General features: G+C 34.3%; 2 protein-coding genes across 2 annotated transcripts; both read left to right on the forward strand.

Moving 5' to 3' along the window:
- The first annotated feature begins 5,133 nt into the window (after positions 1-5,133).
- On the forward strand, positions 5,134-13,451 carry LOC113119669 (transmembrane protein 196). The gene is made up of 4 exons (XM_026289289.1): positions 5,134-5,496; positions 6,589-6,645; positions 11,823-12,077; positions 12,967-13,451. The coding sequence occupies exons 1-4, from the start codon at positions 5,332-5,334 to the stop codon at positions 13,033-13,035; spliced, it is 546 nt and encodes a 181-aa protein (XP_026145074.1). The 5' UTR covers positions 5,134-5,331; the 3' UTR covers positions 13,036-13,451.
- Positions 13,452-14,719: 1,268 nt separating this feature from the next.
- On the forward strand, positions 14,720-18,554 carry LOC113119649 (DNA-directed RNA polymerase I subunit RPA43-like). The gene is made up of 4 exons (XM_026289262.1): positions 14,720-15,065; positions 16,442-16,583; positions 17,079-17,287; positions 18,074-18,554. Exons 1-4 carry the CDS (start codon positions 14,731-14,733, stop codon positions 18,459-18,461), a joined length of 1,074 nt encoding a protein of 357 aa, XP_026145047.1. The 5' UTR covers positions 14,720-14,730; the 3' UTR covers positions 18,462-18,554.
- The last annotated feature ends 2,445 nt before the right edge of the window (positions 18,555-20,999 follow it).

Genomic DNA, 20,999 nt, shown 5'->3' on the forward strand with positions numbered 1-20,999 from the left:
GATTGAAGGCTGGACTCTATTAAACACTGCTCAAGCTTGTTGCATCATTCTTGCAGTATACGAATATGTTCAGAACAGCATTTGCACATATTTTTTTATTATTATTATGTTGTATTATGCAATGATTATGTGGGGTCAAGTTTGGCTGGAAAACTCGTTGCTTGCTTGTTGATAAAACTACCCTGCTGGAAAAAACAACAAAACAACAATAATAATCGCATACTTGATATTTCAAAAGTCAATTTGAATTCAGAAAAAAATATGTAGCCTACATCATTATTTCAAAGTGAATTCGAGACTGCGACAGCTTCCTGAAAAGTTTTAATTATAATTATTATTATTATGAACTTATTGACTCTATTAGGTGATCCGGTTGAACTGGTGTGCAAAATGCATTAAATAATAAATCATCGGTGATTCAATGAGTCAGTCAAAGCGAGTCTCGCGTCATCAATCAAAAAGAAAATCTGTATTTAAAGTTCACATTCGTTTCATCGTTCAAATCGATTCTTCAGTGAACCGGTTGATCTGGTTCACAAACAGCCGAGCACATAATGATTCATTTGCGAATCGATCTGATTAGTGACTCAGTGAATCAATCTTAGTCGACTCACTGAATTGGCCATGCTTAACTCATTGAAAATGAGTAGCTTATTATTATTAAGCGTTATAAATGACTACAAGTCTTTTTTGTGCTAATCATCTGAACAAGAGCGATCTGTTTAGAAACTCATTGTATGCATGTGATTATGACAGATATACATAACTCATAATAGGCTAATCACTTTTGTTCTTGGAGCCAAGTGGACTTTTACTGGAGTATTGTTTCAACAGTGGATCTGTATTTTAACTCTAGTACAGTGTTTGTGTTGTCGTCCACCACTGGGAGTGACACAGAAATAGCTTCACTTTATAACGAGGCACTGACAATCATGGATTGCACACACCAATACAATACACCAATCCATTTTTCACTAAAATTACAGTTACAACTCTAAGCCTGGTTGTTAGCAGCAGAGAATCATTATAACCGGGTCCCATGCGTTCACAGGCGCTGATGTTCTCACTATGTGCCAATAACACCACACTTTGGCAGGACCCCTTCGGATTCATGCACTCCCTTGTGGACCATTAAACAGGGCTCCAGGGCGATCCGTGACATGGGCACATTTCCAGCCTGACAGAACTGAAAATCAGCTCTTGTATAATGATGCAAAGAGTCCAAACCAAACATCATGGGGATACAGTCAAATAATGTGACAGTGGGCACATAACCATATTTAGACACTAAAAAATATATGGATGCTATTGCATTAGATGATAGAACAAAACCAATACAACATCTGCAAACAAATGATTGATAATCAGCTTTATACATTATACTATCCAATATAATCAGTGTTTGGCCAAATGAATGAAACCTGCATAATGTGTAAAGCATGTTAGATGCTTACAAAAATGATTAAATAAATAAATCAATCAATCAAAACTTAATTTAAATGTATATAACTTTTAAAATTATTTTTTTTGGAGTTTTATAATTTAATAAATATATATATATATATAACAAAAATGTAAAAATTATTGAACCGCTGTAAGAAATATTTTAAAATAAATATTTATGGATATTAATGGCAGTATTTTTTTCTTAATTTCTTCGTGTTATAAAAGACGAATTACATTTTTTAAAAGATGAATAAATTTGTATTTTTAATCTGATTTTTATCTCTATTTTTCTCACATTTCTGAGAAAAAAATTTTATAAACACAGAAATGCGAGGAAAAAACAGAACAGAAACTTCTAAATTATAGGTACAGATTCACAAAAAATACTTTTTTATTTTTTATTCCATGGCAAAAACAGAAGTGCAAGATAAAAATGACAAATTTTAATAAATTAAATTAAATTAAATCTGAATTTTTATATTAAAAATTTGCATATCCTTTTTTTTTATTCCGTGGTAGAAACATGCTTCCATAATTTTTATAAGTTCTTTTAATTAATAAAAAGTTACAATCTCTATGAAAATGTTATAAAAGTTATATTTTGTATTATTTTTCTTTAATCGTGTTCAATGTAGGCCTGTTTAACATCCAAAGTGACATAATATCAGTATCGGCAAAAAATGTCAAATCCATGCATCCCTAGTAGCCGTCAATAAAGACAGCAAACAGCAAGGCAGCTCAATGTTTTGGAACGGAGCCGAGTTTGCAAGTGGATGGGAACACAGTGATTTATTCCAGTATGAGAACCTTCCACCTCACATGAAGAGAAAGAGCGAGGAAGAGAAAGGACTGCCCTGCTGTGGTTATAAATAGACGGAGGACGTGAGAGCGTGTGTATAGGAAGCAGCTCTTCTGCAGTGATGCTAATGGAAGGTAATATGGTGCAAAGAGCCAAACTGAGACACAGGAGGACAAACGACACGACAGGACTGCCACAGGAGGCAAATTACACCCTCCCAAAAAACATTCTGATCTTTAGCACTGTAAGGGATTCCTTGTTCTTTCTGAAGAGCAATCATGCTGCCTTCAGCTCATGCTGGAATTGATCAGATTGCAAGTGAACACCAGCACAATGTTGTTTTAGGAAGTTAGAAGATTAGTGATTAATCGTGCCAGAGCACAGCAGTTTGTGCCAGTTAGTGAGGCAACAGGCTTGCACTGCTTAACTACATTTCCCATAATCCTTTGCTCAGTTCTCTGCACAAGAATGTTAAATGCTGTAACCACATCAATCGGGTTATTAAAAGCAGTGCTGTGATTTTTTTACTAAAACTAGAACTATTAAGATCCTGTTACTGTTTCGATTGAATCATGTGATCTAATTGAACTTGCATTGATTCATGAGTTCACAAGAGATCGATCCCCCATGGCGAACCACTACAATTTCGAAACAGGTGTTACTTAATGAAGCCTGGTTTGCTGAAATCACATGACTTTTGTAGTTTGATGGCCTACGTGCACCGAAGCACTGCTTGGAAACTAATGATTTAAAGCTTCACGAAGCACTGCTTTGGAAAAGCATTCATCATATCTCAAAGTAAAGAACTTGCATTCGGTTGTTAAAGATATGACTTTATAAACATAAAGATGAAGGCATTTGTCAAGCACATTTTTACAGATAGGCTAAATGTGTAAAGTAGTCTAAAAACAGCTGATATTGATAAAATAAGAAAAAGAAGAAATCTGAGTCTAATAAGAGGGGATAAACACAGGACAGAAAATAGCTTATTACTTCTAGATTATGGGGTTTTGTGATGTAAAAATCTTGATTTTAGAAGAACAGTACAATATAAAAAATCAGAAGCAGTTCATTACCCTTTTAAGGCATTGAAAATGGCAATTTGACTGAGAAGAAGTGATCAACTATTGAACAGTACTAGCAGAATAGTACGGAGGTTTACCCGCAGTGCAAACAATACACCCTGTACTTTCCTCCTTCTTTATTCATGGTCACAGGTCCTAAAAATACCTCCACCTTTTCTTTCCTGCTATTTCTAGATCTTGAAACTGACAATCAGTTCAGCTCTTTCACTTTCCCCCGAACCCTGCAAACACGGGAGAGAGGGAGAAAGACAGGGAAGAAGCAGTAGTTTGATGACTCAGCAGACGGACGGGGGCGTCTTGTTATCGAATCAAGGGCGAGATTACAGACAGCTGATGTTCTCGAGCTGATTCACACACAATGGATTCTGTGCGGTGCGATGAATTATACCACAGGAAACAGATCAGATATCCTGACAGCACGATCAGCATTTCTGAACTGAATGAAACCTGCGTGATGTAAAGTCTGTTTGATGCCTGCAAAATAATGCAATTGTAAATAGATTATATACATTTTTAATTTAGATATTTAAGTTGTATATTTTATATATTTTAATATTTTAATTTAAAATGTACACCTCTATGCTAATGGCAAAATAATTCCATTGAAATTGTATATGTATATATACTGTGTGTGTGTGTATGTGTGTGTGTGTGTGTGTGTGTGTGACATATCAGGACACAACTCAATGACATGGGTATGACACAGGTATTACAAAGAGAGGGTGACTTATGAGACATGACCCATGTCCCCATTTTTCAAAACTCTTATAAATCATACAGAATGAGTTTTTTTGAGAAAGTAAAAATGGAAAGTTTCCTGTGAGGGTTAGGTGTAGGGTTAGTGAATGGTGATAGAGTATACAGTGTGTACATTATAAAAACCATTACACCTATGGGATGAACCCACTTTTCACAAAAACAAACTTGTGTGTGTGTGTGTGTTGCACAGTGTTTTTAATGCTTTGTTTACTATTCTTCCAAAGTTCTCCATATGAAACTTGGTTATAAATTAATTAGAGAGGCACTATAGCTGGGTACATAGAATAATGATTATTTTTCCACAATAAAATCAATTTCCTTTTCCTGCCTGTCGGTGAGGAAGTGATATTGTAATACAAATAAGCAAAACATTTACTGTGAGTTTGATCAATGCTCTTGATCATGTTCATTATTGCTCTTGGGAATGCACTGGAATGCTCGGCTCTACAGCAGTTTCCATCAGCTTTTACAGAAATCTCTGGATGGTCATGTTTCTTGGTCAAATGTCGCTGGAAATGATTTTAGGAATTTTTTTTCCCGTTGGAAATTCCACTAATATAATCACAGAGCATCCAAACATTGCAAAAAGCATGCTTTACCCTATATAAATAACTTTTATGCACACTATTAAGGATTCGTTCCACTCAAAACCTTTCTAATAAAATGTGACTGAGTGTCTTAACGCGCTGTGCTGGCATGTGCCGTTATGTGTCCATCTCTCTGGTTTAATGCAATAAACTGACCGGGGCGCGTTTACCACAATCAGCGCTTTTACGCACCATTGCGCATAACCGCGTCATGACACCTGCTTCGCTTTCGTTCAGAATCGCAACTTTTCCCGCCAGATTAGATTTGGAACATTTGAAACAATTACCGTTCTAAGGAATTCCGTCAGGTATATGATCAAACGACGATTGTAAAACTATTTTAGAGCCATTCTACTGCAGCACTGTAAAAAATAAAATTCGATGGTGACAGTGGGCGGAGCTTTTCCTCCGTCAGACTGAAGGAAACCGCATGGAGCAGGAGCAGGAGCATGGTAAACAGAGTGAGGAGGAAGGTAAAGTTAAACTGCTGGAGAACACATCTGTGCACTGACTCATGAACTACTGGTGTGTTTTGGAGAAATCACATAAGTTGATGTTCATCTGCACACTTTCCTGGATTTTATGCGTTTGGTTTATCTGTGAAGACATGGAGTGAAGTGTTTGCGCACCGGTCAGGAAGGATGTCCGAGCGAAGATGTGCTCCAGCCGGAAGATCATCTCGAGTTTGTTGGTTCTGTCGGTGCTGGAGATAGGGCTCGGGGTGTCCAGCATCGCCCTGGGCACGGTGGGCATCTTCCGGGTGAAGGCGAAGCACAAGACCCAGCAGGGCGACGCTTCTCCGTTATGGAGCGGAGTTTGTGTACGTCACACTTTTCTAGTCTTATCCAGCATAAACAACTGATCCGAATCAAGCAATGAAAGTTTTGTGCAGCATTTATTTAAAAATCTTTGTATTTGTATTAAAATGTACTACCCACCTGATCATTTTTGATTCTCAGAACGTCCTGGGAAGGTTAGTTTCTGGTTACAAAAATAATCTACAAACAACGTTGCCCGGATGTTCTTGTTTGGTTTAATAATGAACGTTAGGGGATAGTTCTGTGGGGACATACCTTTGAGAAAAAAACAACAACAGTAAATCATACTTTAGCATAGGTCGGTTGCACTTTATTTTACAGTACATGTAGTTACTTGTACTTATAGTGTACTTAATTTTAAAATTAGTACTTATGTTAATAATGTGAGAACTACATGTATTGTTTTCGGATACATGATTTTAATTTACATTAAATGCATTTTTGACCCACTTAAATAGGACTTATGTTTTTATATGTAATTTCATGCTTTAATTGTCTTTGAAATGTTATTATAATTAATATAAAAAATATAATAACTATAAATGTAAAATCAAATAACATGTAACAAACAACAATTTGACATTACAAAGTGCACTTTATTTGAAAGTGTACTTAAGTATGTTAAGAAACATAGTGATGAAAGTGTTAAGTCACTTAAGTGGCCTTTTATTTCATTAATATTATATAATCTGCAAGTTGTTTAAAATATACTTTTTAAGATTTGAACTACAAGCGCACATTCAAAACAATTAAGTACACTTTCACAATTTTAATTCCATACCATTCCATACCTCGATGAACCATGGAAATACCATAAAATGCATTTTTATATCTGCACAGTATTTATTGTAAAAAAAATCAGATATTTTGTGAATATGTCACATTTTCATTGTGCATGTGAGATCTTTGCTTCATTGACTAATACAGTATATAGCGTAACCTCATTAGTGTGTTCAGTTCAGTTCAGTTCATGTCAGATGTGACTCTGAATCTGAACTCAGTATGACTGGGTCACATTTCCCCTGTTTTCTGCATGTTTTTTATTCAGTTCATTTCTGGTAAAACGTTCAAATATGATGTTTTCTGTTTCATAGTTTCTTGTCTGTGGACTGTGTGGCATGCTGTGTGCACGGAAAAGGACGGGACTGATTGTGAGTATGCACTTAAGTATCGTCATACACACATTCTGCTGTGCAAGTACGTATACTCTACTCTAGAGCACACACTGTACTCTAGTACCCTCCTAAAATGGTACCAAAGGGGTTTTGTTTGCATAAGTACCATAAAATAACCATTTTTGGTTTACTATAAAGAAACTTAAAAGGTTGCATGGATGTTAAATGTTGTTCACTGCTAATAAAGTTAAGATTGTAAACTGTTAATGCACATTCTCTAGTCTCCTACACTTACTGTATATGCTATATGATGTTTCATTATATTTTAAAGGTTCTTCAGATCAGTGTTTAGGTTTCTGAGGTCTTTAAAGCATGAGAACATGTGTTTTTTCTAATAAAAAAATTGAAATAGAAGTTAAACTGTTTTTGGTTCAAATTAAAATATTTTAAAATGTAGAACAAAAATACAAGATTTTTAACTGTAGTTTAAGATCTAAAACATACTCTTAAGTGTACTTATGCATTTCACCACACATATTCATGATTTGTTTGTTTTTTTATGTAAAATGTAAAAACTCACATTAAATGCTATTTTAATTTAGAAATAGTTTTTGGTGGCCGTTTGAGACTATTTTTGTAAAATATAAACTGTTAACAACATGCATTCTTTATTTCAAATTTCACATTAAACAGTATGAAACAAATATTTTAAACAGTAGTATGCTACATTTTCTGTCAAGACCTCAATACATTGCATGTTTAATTCAATGCAAAAAATGTCAGGTTATGTTGAAAATGAATACGGTTATTTTGTATTTAAATTTTTTATTTTAATCTTCATTTGTGATTTTAATGCAAGATTTTCATGCACTTGTCAATTTTGAGATTTCATTTTCTTACCATGCATTATTTCAGAAAAGTGAAAATAAATTATCCAAAATAATAATGTAGGTGTTTATTTTCATGCACATTTGTTTACATTGCATCTAATTTCAGTTACATATTACTTTTAGCATAAAAAAATAATAAGATATGATAATCCAGTTTTGTGATTTAAACTGTTTTGATTTATGGGGTGATAAAAGTACATATCCAAAATCCCCTCATTGAAAACCTTAATAGATGTAATGTAATAGATTAACAAAATTAAACAAGAATTTTGAACCTGGTTTATATGTTTTGATTTTTGTTCTGTAAATGTATACAAATTAGTGCATATTTAACTAGATAAATGCATGCAAAATGCATGCAGTTACAGCTCACAATGTGTGTGTGTGTGTGTGTGTGTGTGTGTAAATATCCCAGGATACTTCACTGGAGAGATGAGATTCAATTAGCCACCTCCGAGTGGAGTGAGCCGCCCCAGTGGAGAGTGTTAATAACAAATCCATACTGAAGTGAAACACTAGTCTGAGAGGTTTCACGTTTCTCCCATCATACTCTCCATTTGTCTCTTTTCATATCATTCCTTGTTTACCTTTGATTTCTTGTATACAAGCTTTCAGCTTTCTCCTCAAACACGCTTTACTGTTTCTCGTTTTATCTCTCGATCTCTCCTGCAGATTGATTTTTGTTTCACGGGCCTCTATGCCTTGCTTGTAATGTTATTGTACGGCTAAAAGGAAACTCTCCCCGTCAGCCTGTAATGGTTCTGAATTCCTGACAGTAACGTCAGGAGCTACTCAAGAACACTTTACGTATTTTATCTGTAGTCCCAGTGGACAGTCTCATCTCAGCAGGGTTTAGATACTTAAACAGCCAACATACTGTAAAAAGGGTGTTTTGGCTGTTTCTCTTCAGTGTGTAACATGATATGAGCTGCTGTATGAATGGAATACCTTCTTAATAGTATGCTGAGTAGGTTCTGCATACTATTTTTTTTACAGTAAAATATGAGAGATGGTATGCTGTTTTAGCAGAATTGATAATGCAGTCATTTAAGGAAATGACAGAATGGTGGAATGAATATTCTTGTTCCCTTATGTAATTTAAAACTGTATCTGAAACATTATGCAATAATTATTTTCAATATATGCAGGTTATATGCATTTCAATTTTTTATTTTAATCTAATTTTGTGATTGAAGGCAAGACTCTACATGCAGAACCATTGTTATTTTGGGCTATACAGTATTTCTTCCAGAACATGTCTTATTTCAGACTAATGGAAAGAAAACATACAAAGCACGCATTTAAGTGTTTATTACACTTGACATCACTTTACATCGCTTATTTACACTCTTTACATCTGTAGATTTCAATTACAATGGATCTTTTTAAAAGTTGTTTTCTTAAAGCAGTACTTGCACTCACCAAAATGTACAGTTTTATTCCTATTTATATTCTAATGGTTTTTACTGAGGGATTTGTTCATATATCAATCTGCTACTTTTATTATTGCACTTCATCTATTTGCATCTTTAGGTTTCAGTTACAGTCCATATCTTTATAGTCGGTTTCTCAAAATGAGTTTTATCTCCACTTCAGTAACACTTACATACTCCAAAATTTACAGTTTTATTCCTATTTATATTCTGTAAGTTTTTACGGAGCGGTTTGTTCATAAATGGTTTACCTGATTTTATAATTGCACTTTACCTGTTTCGCTTACAGTGTATATCTTTATAGTCGATTTCTCAAAACTAGTTTTATCTCCACTTCAGTAAAACTTACATACACCAAATTTTAAAGTTTTATTACTATTTATATTCTGAGAATTTTAACTGAGAGGTTTGTTCATACATTATTTACCGGATTTTATAATTGCACTTTACCTGTTTCGTTTACAGTGTGTATCTTTAAAGTCGGTTTCTCAAAATTAGTTTTATCTCCACTTAATTAACACTTACATACACCAAAATTTACAGTTTTGTTCCTATTTATATTCTGTAAGTTTTTACGGAGCGATTTGTTCATACATTATTTACTTGATTTATATAATTGCACTTTACCTGTTTCGCTTACAGTGTATATCTTTATAGTCGGTTTCTCAAAATGATTTTTATCTCCACTTCAGTAAAACTTAAATACACCAAAATTTACAGTTTTATTCCTATTTATATTCTGAGAATTTTAACTGAGAGGTTTGTTCATACATTATTTACCTGATTTTATAATTGCACTTTACCTGTTTCGGGTTACAACGCATATCTTTGAAGTTGGTTTCTCAAAATGAGTTTTATCTCCACTTAATTAACACTTACATACACCAAAATTTACAGTTTTGTTCCTATTTATATTCTGTAAGTTTTTACGGAGCGATTTGTTCATACATTATTTACCTGATTTATATAATTGCACTTTACATGTTTCGCTTACAGTGTATATCTTTAAAGTCATTTCTCAAAATGAGTTTTATCTCCACTTCAGTGACACTTAAATACACCAAATTTTAAAGTTTTAGTCCTATTTATATTATGAAAATGTTTACTGAGGGATTTGTTCATACATTATTTATCTGATTTTATAAATCCACTTTACCTTACCACTTTACCATCATTACTAGCTTTTTTGTAACATTTATTCCAAAAATATGGTTAATGTATATTTTTGTAGTATTTTCCCATTAATAGAGTAATAAAAGGTAAAGTAAAAATCATTTACTCTCAGTTGTCAACAAAATGAAACAAGATTTAATCTGGCTTTATAATATTAATGTGTAAATTACAGTAAAAGACACATGTCAACAAAGAAAACCGCAACAAATCCAGTGCTCAGACTTCTGGTCTGGAAATGTATGCAAATTAGTTCATATTTATTGATATAATGCCTAATTTGTTATATTTTTGTAATGCAAAATAATTATCTTAATGTACTGTGATATTTACAGTATTAGTTTAGATTTTACTCTATTTACCTGTAGTGCCTTTAAAAGTCACAAATAATGGATGTTTACAATATAATCATTGTAAATGATGAGCTGAACGGCCTTTTATATGAATGGAAATGCAACTGCTTTATTATAGACCTATAGTGCACTGTATATACTTCAAAAACAAGTGGTATGATGGTATGCTATTTTGATCAAAGTGTCTACCAATACAACAGTATATTTAGATTTTAGTAATTTGCCCACAATTATTATTGTAAGTAATTTATCATAGGAGCCAACAATTTCTGCAGTGCACAATACCGAGCAGTGACAGTTGGAGTTATGGCGCACTAAAAAGGGGTGTGCCATCCAGGAATATCGTGATAATGTGCTGAGGAGTCAAAAGTCTCTTGTGTAATTTGAGGTCAGATATGTCCTGAAGTGTTGAGGTGGCAGTTTTCTGCAGGCAGATAATGTCACTGTCTGGATGAGGTCTGACCAATTATAAAATCACAGAGCAGCACAATCCATTCTCCCAGTACACAATGGTTTCATCTTCATCCACCGTATACAGTATTTCTGCTGTGCTGTACGCTTCTCGATTAATATACTCTGACCTTTATGAGCATGAAAACCAATCAGAGCACCTTAGCAAATGAATAGCAACGCCCCTAGCACTTTGTTTGTTACTTTTACACAGGCATTTTTACTTACTGATTATATTTTACTTACTGATTTCAGACCACCATGAAAAAGTTAAACCATTAAAGCATTTGTTATAGTGTATAATTATATATGCATTATTTTAATGATGAATGCTTGAAATATGCATTATTACTTTCAATTTTAAATGCATGTTTTATGTGTTTTTTTTTTATATTTTATGCATGCAATATACATTATTTCAATGTATGGATGCAATATTTAATATGCAATATTTTACTCTATGAATGCAATATGCATATTTGTTTTGATATTGCATCCATGCAATGGTGTATGTATGCAATGTGTTATTATTTTAATGATGCATGCAAGCAATATGCATTATTATTTAATTTATGTTTTCAAGCAATATGCATTATTATTTGAATGTTGTATGCACACAAAATGCATACACAAACAGCTTACATTATGTATGTTTTTCTCTCTCATGATGAGTGCAATGTGTTAATATTTTGATGATAGATGCATTCAATATGCCTTATTATTTGAATGTTGTAAGCATGCAATATGCAATATTATTTTAATGTTTGCATGCAATGTGCATTGTTATTTTGATATATGCATGCAATATGCGTTATTATTTTAATGAAATAAGCATGCAATATTATTATTTGAATATTGTATGCACACAATATGCATACACTAACAGCTAACATTATGTATGTTTTTCTCTTTCTCAGATGATATTATTTTCCTCCTGCTGCATTTGTGGGTTAATCGGTGGAATCCTGAACTTCCAGTTTGTCCGTGCACTGGTCAAGCGTTCAGATGGCATGCACTCTCTTCATTTGGCCATCATGTCTCTAGCATGTCTGGGCGTCAGCAGCTGCACGCTTTCCACATGGTTGACCTGCAGACTGGCCAGCAGCGAACAGCAGCGCATGTTTCTGGAGAGAGAACATTCACTGCATCACTCACAAGAAATGGCAGAGAAGGTAAGCCAGGAGCTGGTATGTTTGTGCGGTCTGTGTGTGCCGGTGTATCTCATACCCCCACAGTCAACATTACATCAAAGCTGACTCAGTTTTCATACTTAATACAGAAATATGAACATTGAATGAAGCCAGTTTTAAACATCTTATTTCGTTTGCTAATGTAGATTAATGTAGAGGAGTTTGTTTGTTTTTCTTCATCAGATTTGGAGAAATGTAACATTGCATCACTTGTTCATCAAAAAATCCTCTGCAGTTAATGGGTGCCGTCAGAATGAGAGTCCAAACAGCTGATAAAAACATCACAATAATCCACAAGTAATCCACACCACTCCAGTCCATCAGTTAACATCTTGTGAAGCCAAAAGATGAATGTTTTTAAGAAACAAATCTATCATTTAAACATTTTTAACATCAAACCTATTCAAAATACGATTCTATAACCCATAATAATGTGTGAAAAAAGTCCATATCCTGTTGTCTCTCACCTTAAAATCCACACACGTATTTGTTTAGAGCTGTTTTGGACTGTGTTTGATCTGTGCAGATTTCTCTCCTGATTCAGACCACACCTCTTTTCCCCTGGAAGATGAGTTATTATGGATTATAGACTTTAGCAGGAAGCAATTGTTTGAAATTAAAAATGTCTTCATGATGACTTTGCTTCTCACAAACAAATGGCCTCTCATTCTGTCGGCACCCACTCACTGCAGACAATACATTTGTGAGAAGTTATGCAATGTAACATTCCTCCAAATCTGACGCAGAAACAAGCTCATCTCGCTCATACAGTAGCTAAAAATGGAGGTTTTCTCTCTCTCTCCTGTCTGTCTGAATGTATCTCATAGCGAAACCTCCTCACAAACTCTCCCGTGTGTTTGTCTGTTTGCAGGAGGTTTTGGATAGCACCAGCAATGGCATCTCTCAAGTCTCCTACAACGGACGGAGCGCTTCGCCATGACAGCTCGCTTCCCACTCACTCTTAACAGCACAGTTCTTCCACCTGATTGGCTGAGTCAGGCTGACAGTTCTACACTCTGATTGGTTGAGTCGGGCTGACAGTAGAAGCACAGACGGCGTTCACAGGACATAATGTAGACAGAGCGTCAGATAACAGTATTGAGCAGACAGACAGCCAATCAGTGTCCAGTTACCTGATGACCTCAGGAGAGGTCAGAGCTGATGACCTTGATGACCAGCGTACAGAAAACAGATATATGAGTACAAAAAAGCATGCAAACGATCTTCTCTCTCTTTCTGTATCTCTTTCTCTCTCCCTGTATCTAGATAAAGGGAATGTTGAATCTGAAATTGTAATCCTGATATTGTATGGTATACTGAATGCTTTTTTTCCTGATCGTATAAATGCACACTGCAAGATGCCTGTAAAGATATTTACTAATTGACAGTATTTTTATATAGAGGCTTCATATTAAAATGAAATAAAGATGTCAAATGTAATTTGTGGCATTATGACTGATGATTAAGTCATTAACACACAGTAACACTTTTAATTCACACACCAAAGATGTTTGTTTTAATATAGCCTACATCTTTAAAATACAATACTGTGCAAAAGTCTTAGGCCACTAGTATTTTCACCAACAAAAAATGGTTTTAAGTCAGTTATGCATATGTAGTGCATTCTGTAGTGTGTAGTTCTGTAGTGAGACAGACTCAATCCTGAAGAACTGTGGCAATGTCTCCAAAACGCACAGTAATGTAACTGAAAAAAACAAACAAATCAGAAGTGATGCATTATTTAATTTAATTCAGTGTCCCCTTCATCCATTTTTTTATTTATTCCATTAATAAAAAGAAAAAAAAACATTTAAGTCCTTTCTTAGTTTTCTTTTTCATTTTTCTTTTTGATTATTTATCATTGATTGAAAAATATATTTAATTTTAATTATTCTTTATTTTTCTTTTAAATAATTCCTTACTATTAACCATGGAAATAATGTAGCTTCTTATCAAAAACAGCCGAAATAATTTGTATTGAATAATATTTGTACATTTTAGTTAATTATTATTCATAAAGTTAATTAGTTTTTTTTTACTTTTAAATAGACTCCTACTATATACAAAAACGACAGAAAAAAACGAAAAATCACGAGACTAATTTTATTTAGTTTTATTTTTTTGATTAATTATTTATAATTTATGTTTAATTATTATTTATTTTATTTATTTTAATTAATTATAATTATAATTAAGAAAGTTAATTATTAACTTTTAAATAGTTTCCTACTATTTATCAAAACAACATAAAAATATTGCTTACATTTTTATTTTATTTTAATTAGTTATTTATATAATAATAATATTTTTTTTTACGTTTTAGTTAAGTGTAATTAATCAAGCTAATTTGTAATTTTTAACTTTTAAATAGTCCCGTACTATTTGCAATATATTTTATTTTATATTTTATTTTATAATTATTTAGATTTTGTATTTTTTATTGTAATTGTTATTTTCAGTGTAGTTAAATACAATTATAATTAAGAAAGTTAATTATTTCTAACTTTTAAATAGTTCCTTACTATTAACCAAAACAACATAAATAAATATTATTTTAAAATGCTTTTATTTTATTTTTCTAAGTGTAGTTCTCCTCCTCTCCGCCAGTGGTCGCGCATCACTCCGCACTTTTCGAATGCGAACCAGCGAGCGAACGCACCATGTGCTCCTCCACAAGTACGGCATGGCGAACTGGACGCAGGAGGACGGAGCACCGAAACCTGTCACAAACTCCTCGGATGTCTCGACATCCAGTGGAAATGTCGGAGCCAGAGGTGACGGAGTCTCCGCGCAGGTTCCGTGTCTCATCCCGTCGTTCGCGGACGCGGTGAAGCTGCTGAGCGCGCGATACTCATGTCTCGTGCTGGACTCGCGCCGCAAACACATCGCGCTGCCGCCGCAGTACCTGCAGAAGAAACGCACCGGAATACAGGAGGAACTCAACGCCGAGCTGCTCAAATACTCCAGCAGGTAAAAGTGTCTTTCAGTATTATGATACAGTTAATAAAAACATAATACATAAAAAATAATAGTCTACTATGGTACTGTTTGTAAACTTGTCATTGTGTGTCACTGCTGTAATTTGATATAGAAGTTCTGTAGGGGACCAAAAGTGTACTTTTTGCGGTGCAACAGCTTGTCATTGGAGCAGTACCTTTTAAAAGCACATAACTGTACCCTTTTATTACCTTAATAGGTACACATTAGTATTTTAGAGAAGTAACAACACGTACCAAAGGAACTAATATGTACCCAGTAGGGTTAAAAAAGGTACAAATATGTCCTGCTCCAGTGACAAGCTGTTGTAAAGTTACCCCAAAAGGTGCAACTCTGATCCCTTTTTTCTGTTTGTAAAGTTGGCATACTTCTATTGCTGCTTAAAGTTATGAAGTCAACTTCCAAAGACACCAGTTTGATCATGACTTGATGTAGTTTGTGTAGAAGTGAGCAGGTTATAGCTGGCAGATTACAAAAGTACTTAATAATTATGAATCTTTCCTGCAATACATGATGGAAAGTTTTCATTCAATGTTTGTGAACTCCGATAATAATAGACTTTTTCATTTTTTTTTTTTTTGCTCTAGAAAGGAGAGTTTTACGAAATATAAATAGATTCAACTATTATTTTCTCTTGTGGACTATATGTAAACATCTTTTATGTGAAATATCTTAACATATGCAGATATTCATGTCACCACTAAATAAACAATAACATGCTTTTTATGATTCCTCTTATTTTGGGTAAAATAATTAACATTTTGCAGATTCAGCAAGGGGATGTAAACTTTAGACTGCTGCTTTACATATATGCTCTGCATATGCATTTCTATTAGCCTATATATTTTTATTAACCCCTTTATAATGTCTTATATTGTATTATAATGTATTATATTTTTATTTTATTTTTTTATAAATCTGTCGTGAATTTTATTACACCCACTGTTTAAATGTTTATTTCAAATGGGAGTCAAAACATAAATATTTCATTAAAAAGTTTATATATTTCATACTTAAATTGCCTTATGTGTTTTTTTTGGAAAATATGCATTTATTTTCAATTATGCTAGATTACTACTTTTTTATTTTGTTATAGTTCTCATGCATTTTAATCACATTTTTATTCACTAATTTGATTGGTGTAAATTACTATTTTATAATAAACAATCAAATTAGTGAATAAAAGTGTGGTTTAAGAATTTCTTTAGCATAATCTTAGAGCTCTATTGACTGAAATTTTGATAATCAATTATTGTACACAGCTGAAAGTTATTAAACCTCATTTATCAATAAAGATTACAACGAAGGAGAAATCTAACAGCCATTGGCTCATCTCTGTTGTTCTGCAGTCTGAAAGGTGTTCCTATGGCATATGACAACATTAAAGTCGTGGGACAGTATGGAGATATTCACGACGATCAAGGCTTCATTCACTTCAACATCGAGGCGTCGTTCGTAGTCTTCCAACCAAAGAAAGGATCGAAGCTCGTGGTACGGCTTACGAGATCTTCATGTTCTGTGCATTGGCTGATGGTTTATAAGAGTTTCTTCTTTCAAATGAATCCAGTTTGGAGTTATATTAAAAGTCATCCTTGCTTTCCAAGCTTTATAATGACAGTAGGTTTGTGTTTCTGTTAAAAAGTCCAAAAGAAGTCAAATAAAGTGCGTGCATCCATAATAAAAAATGCCTCACGTGGCTTCGGGGCATAAATAAAGGTAGCGAATCCATGCATTTTTGGATAAAGGAAAATATCCATTTTTAAAATTGTATAAATATGGATGCACGCGCTTTATTTGACGTCTTTTGGACTGTTGCACCAAAACACCCAGCTACTCCCATTCTAACGCTTGGAAGAGCCAGGATCATTTTTAATATAATAATCGTCTGAGAGAAGAAAGTCATACACACACAGGTTGTTTTTGAGGGGGAGTAAAACATTTTCTGGGTGAACTAACCTCTGTTAATGTTGTGTGTGTGTCGCTCAGGGCGTGATTAATAAGATGGGAGTGGGTCACGTGGGCTGTCTGGTTCACGGCTGCTTTAACGCGTCGGTGGTGAAGCCCGGTCCGCTGAGCCCCGAGCAGTGGAGGGACTGTGGACTCAGCGTCGGACAGAGCCTGGAGTTTGAGGTCTTCCAGCTGGACGCTGATAACGCAGGTGTTCTGCTCATCCGAGGACGGCTGGAGAAGTCCAGGTACAGTCAACCCAATTTCTCTTGTTTTAAACTTGAAACGGCTCTGTTACAGGAATAGTACAGGAACGTTTGCTGTGAATGTACTCATCCCCAGGCCATCCCAGATGTAGATGCATTTGTTTTTCAGCAGATTTGGAGAAATGTAGGATTGCATCATTTGCTCGTCAATGGATGCTCTGCAGTGAATGGGTGCCGTCAGAATGAGAGTCCAAACAGCTGATTAAAAACATCACAATAATCCACAGCACTCCAGCTGATGTGTTGAGAAGTGAAAAGCTGTGTGTTAATCTCTGAATCTGAAGAGAATTCTGCACAGATTACAAACAAAAGCTGCTCTTATTTTTTTTTCAAATGTTAAAGACAACAGGAAATTGACTTTTTCACTGAAGGAAGTGTTATGGATTATAGACTCATATTTTAGCCTGAAGCAACAGAAGTTTTAAAATCCTAATGATGGATTTGGGTTTTATTAACACAAAGCTTTTCTCTTCAAAAGACACTACGGTGGTAGAAGTGGGAGAAAAAAATAGATTCTCCGATGCATTTTTGGCTTTTTGAAATAACCATTTTGTAGTACATTATGGCTTGATGCTCCTGAAATAAACTCACGTTCATGTATCATCTAAAGCTTGTATGCAGTGTTAGAAAAGCAAACACAATTGCAATACATTAAAAAAAAAAAACAATAAAAATGCAATGCATTGATTTGGCACCCAAGTTGTGTAATGGTATCGATTTCAGAGATAAGTGTGTCGTTACTAATAATAATAATTTCTTGATTTTCAGAGTGCAAGAGCTTGTGGCCCAAACCGAACCTAAGGAATCAACTACAGAAGCTGAATGCACAGAAGATACGATCGACAGCCCGAAACCCAAGAAGAAAAAGAAGAAAGACAAGAGAGAGAAAGAGTCTCTGAACGACAGCGGCCTGGAGGAGATGTCAGAAAACACCCAAAACACCGCCGACACAGCAGAGATAGACTCCAACGCAAACAGACATCACAAAGAGAAGAAGAAGAAGAAGAAGAAAGACAAAGGACAGGAGTCCGATGAGATCTCCACAAGTGACTCCAGCAGACACGCGAGCGATAAAACCAGCAGAAAGAGAGCGGCCGAGAGCCAAGACGACCTGCAGGACGCACCTGCTGCCAAAAAGAAGAAAAAGAGCAAGTGATTTCACTCACTGACTGTTTCATCAACTGTACACAATGAACCCAATGTGACTGAGATACTTTATGTGTGATTTATATTTACAGAATATAATAAATGTTATCTTTTCCTCTGGAGTATTGCAGTTTTGTTTTTCCACCTGTAGGGGGCAGCACTTTCCTTTGCTGTTACACACGCACACACACACACACACACACACACACACTCTCTTCTTTAAACTAGTGACATTAGACTGGGGGAAATATAAAAGCATCTCTCAACATTTTATGATTAAAGTAAGATAAAGGAAAAAGCTATTATCAAATGGTGGCTGCAGCAATATGAACAGATATTGATAGATAAAAAAAAATATTTTTATTTGTTTATTGGTCAGGAATTAAACAGCTATGCTAATTACAGTCAGTCTCAACACTCAACGAAAAATGTGTTTTGTAAGAGCTCTTACTTTTCCAGTCAATATAACATGAGGTTTCCTCCCTTAATGATATAAATATAAACAATTGCATTTTTATTTTTTTGCTGTATTTAATTTTTTTTTAAAATCCTTTACCTTTAGTGCAGTTCTATTTTTGTGTCTTTATTAATAAACCAATAGAAATTGACTTATGTAGCTTTCATCATTAATTCTTCTCAGAATATGTCATTAAACTAATTGGTTTGAAACATTTAATAATTAAAAACCAAAATGATTGTCGTACTCACTATACAACCATCACAAATCGCAAACGATGTTACACCTGCTTTTGAAGATTACATTTTTGTGCAATCATATATTAATGCTATATGTTTTTGTTCCACAAATCTAGATTTGAAGTTGCTACAAGTTCTGTGGCATTTCTTTTTTAATTTGTATTAATGTTTCTCAATCCTTAAAGAAACGTAATAAAGCTTAAATATATAAATTACTTGCATTATATACAAATTAAGTTTAAATTTTTGCTTATTTTTTAATTAAAAGTTTGCTTTCATATATTTTAATATTTATTATTTGTAAATAATTTTATTTTCTATTTCATTATTTATTGTTTGTTCCAATGTTTTCTTCTTGGGTTTCTTGGTGGCTTGTTGTCAGTGACAATGTTTTTTTATTATTATTATTAAAATGATTTAAAACATAAAAAAAAGAGCAAGAATACATTTTGTTGTAATGCAGTGACAATACGTAAACAGGAAATGACCTCATTGGCTGTTTGTGTGAAGGTAAGCAAATCTTTGAAAATGAGCATGCAGTATAATTCACTTCATGGCATGGAAACACTAGTTAAAGTTGTCAAATGTTTAAACAACTAGAAGACATTGTTATAGAAATATAAGATATACATTTGAAAATAACCCTCAAGATGAGTAAACTCTGATGCAAAGAAAATAAGCCATTTCTTCTTGATATTTCCATGAATCAAAACATTTCCTGAAAGTGGTGCAAAGGTTTTTCCAGACCACATGAAAACAAATTTCATGCATATTTTTGGATGTTTGGTTTTCTCAGACGTTACTGAACCTCTGACCCATTTTTAAGCTCAGGTGTTGCTAAAGAGCCAGAGCACGTCTGCTTGAGATGCCAGTGTCCCGCTCGATTCCTGGAACGTCCTGCACTGCTGGGAATCCATCCTGCAATCCCAAACCTCAAGGTGTGTGTGTGGGAAAGCGCTCCTCCTGCGTGACTTACTGTGTGTGATGGGAAATATGTATGCGCATCTTTACAGTAAATCACTGAGCGATGCTGAAGGTTTCTGAGCTCTTCAGCCCGAGTGGCCCTCGAGGGGCCAAGAGCCAGTTATTCAAGAGTAATCAAATCTTGAAAACGGGTTGTTCTAAAGAAAAAAGAATTCTGAATTTGGATTAGATAAAAAAAAGCCAATCTTGGTTTTTATCTGGATTAAATCCTCAGTTTGTGTTGTTCAAAACGTTTTAGTAACATTGGGCTACTTTTGAAAAGTTTTAGCAGAAAGGTGAATTTCAGGAACAAATATGTAATAAAACTTTAAAACTGGTCCAAAAAAACAAGCATTTTAACATGTTATAAATGCCCAAATCCCCAAACAGCTGTCAATATCAAACACAAATTTTACATTTAATTTAAAGTAGTTTTTATTTTAAACTGATTGTAAAATACAATGGCAACATCATCAGAGATGCACCAGTCAGAAGTAGTTATTTGTATAAATGCAATGCAAAACATCTGCATTTTTCCCCAATCACCATGTTACTTTAGCGCACTAATAATCCAGATTTGGAAATCTGAAGAAGTGTGTATCTGTATCAGGTTGATCCAGTTCAATGTTGCTTTGAAAAACCAGCACAATAGTAAAATGGATCACCTGACCCTGGATCGCAAAACATGAGATTTCCAAATCCAGGTCATTCGGATCCGGATGAGACCTTTTGAACTACTGGCCCCAGGATGTGAAGGAAAAACATCTCAATCTGGACTCCTTTCAGGTTCAAGTCAGCTGGGATTATGTCCAGACTGATACATTCTGCTTTTCTTTTGCCCCTTTTGTTGGACTAGACAGAGCGAGTCTCTGACGGCTCGAGGGGAGTT

Source organism: Carassius auratus, chromosome 19 (assembly GCF_003368295.1).
Source record: "Carassius auratus strain Wakin chromosome 19, ASM336829v1, whole genome shotgun sequence".
In the NCBI taxonomy this organism is placed as follows: domain Eukaryota; kingdom Metazoa; phylum Chordata; class Actinopteri; order Cypriniformes; family Cyprinidae; genus Carassius; species Carassius auratus.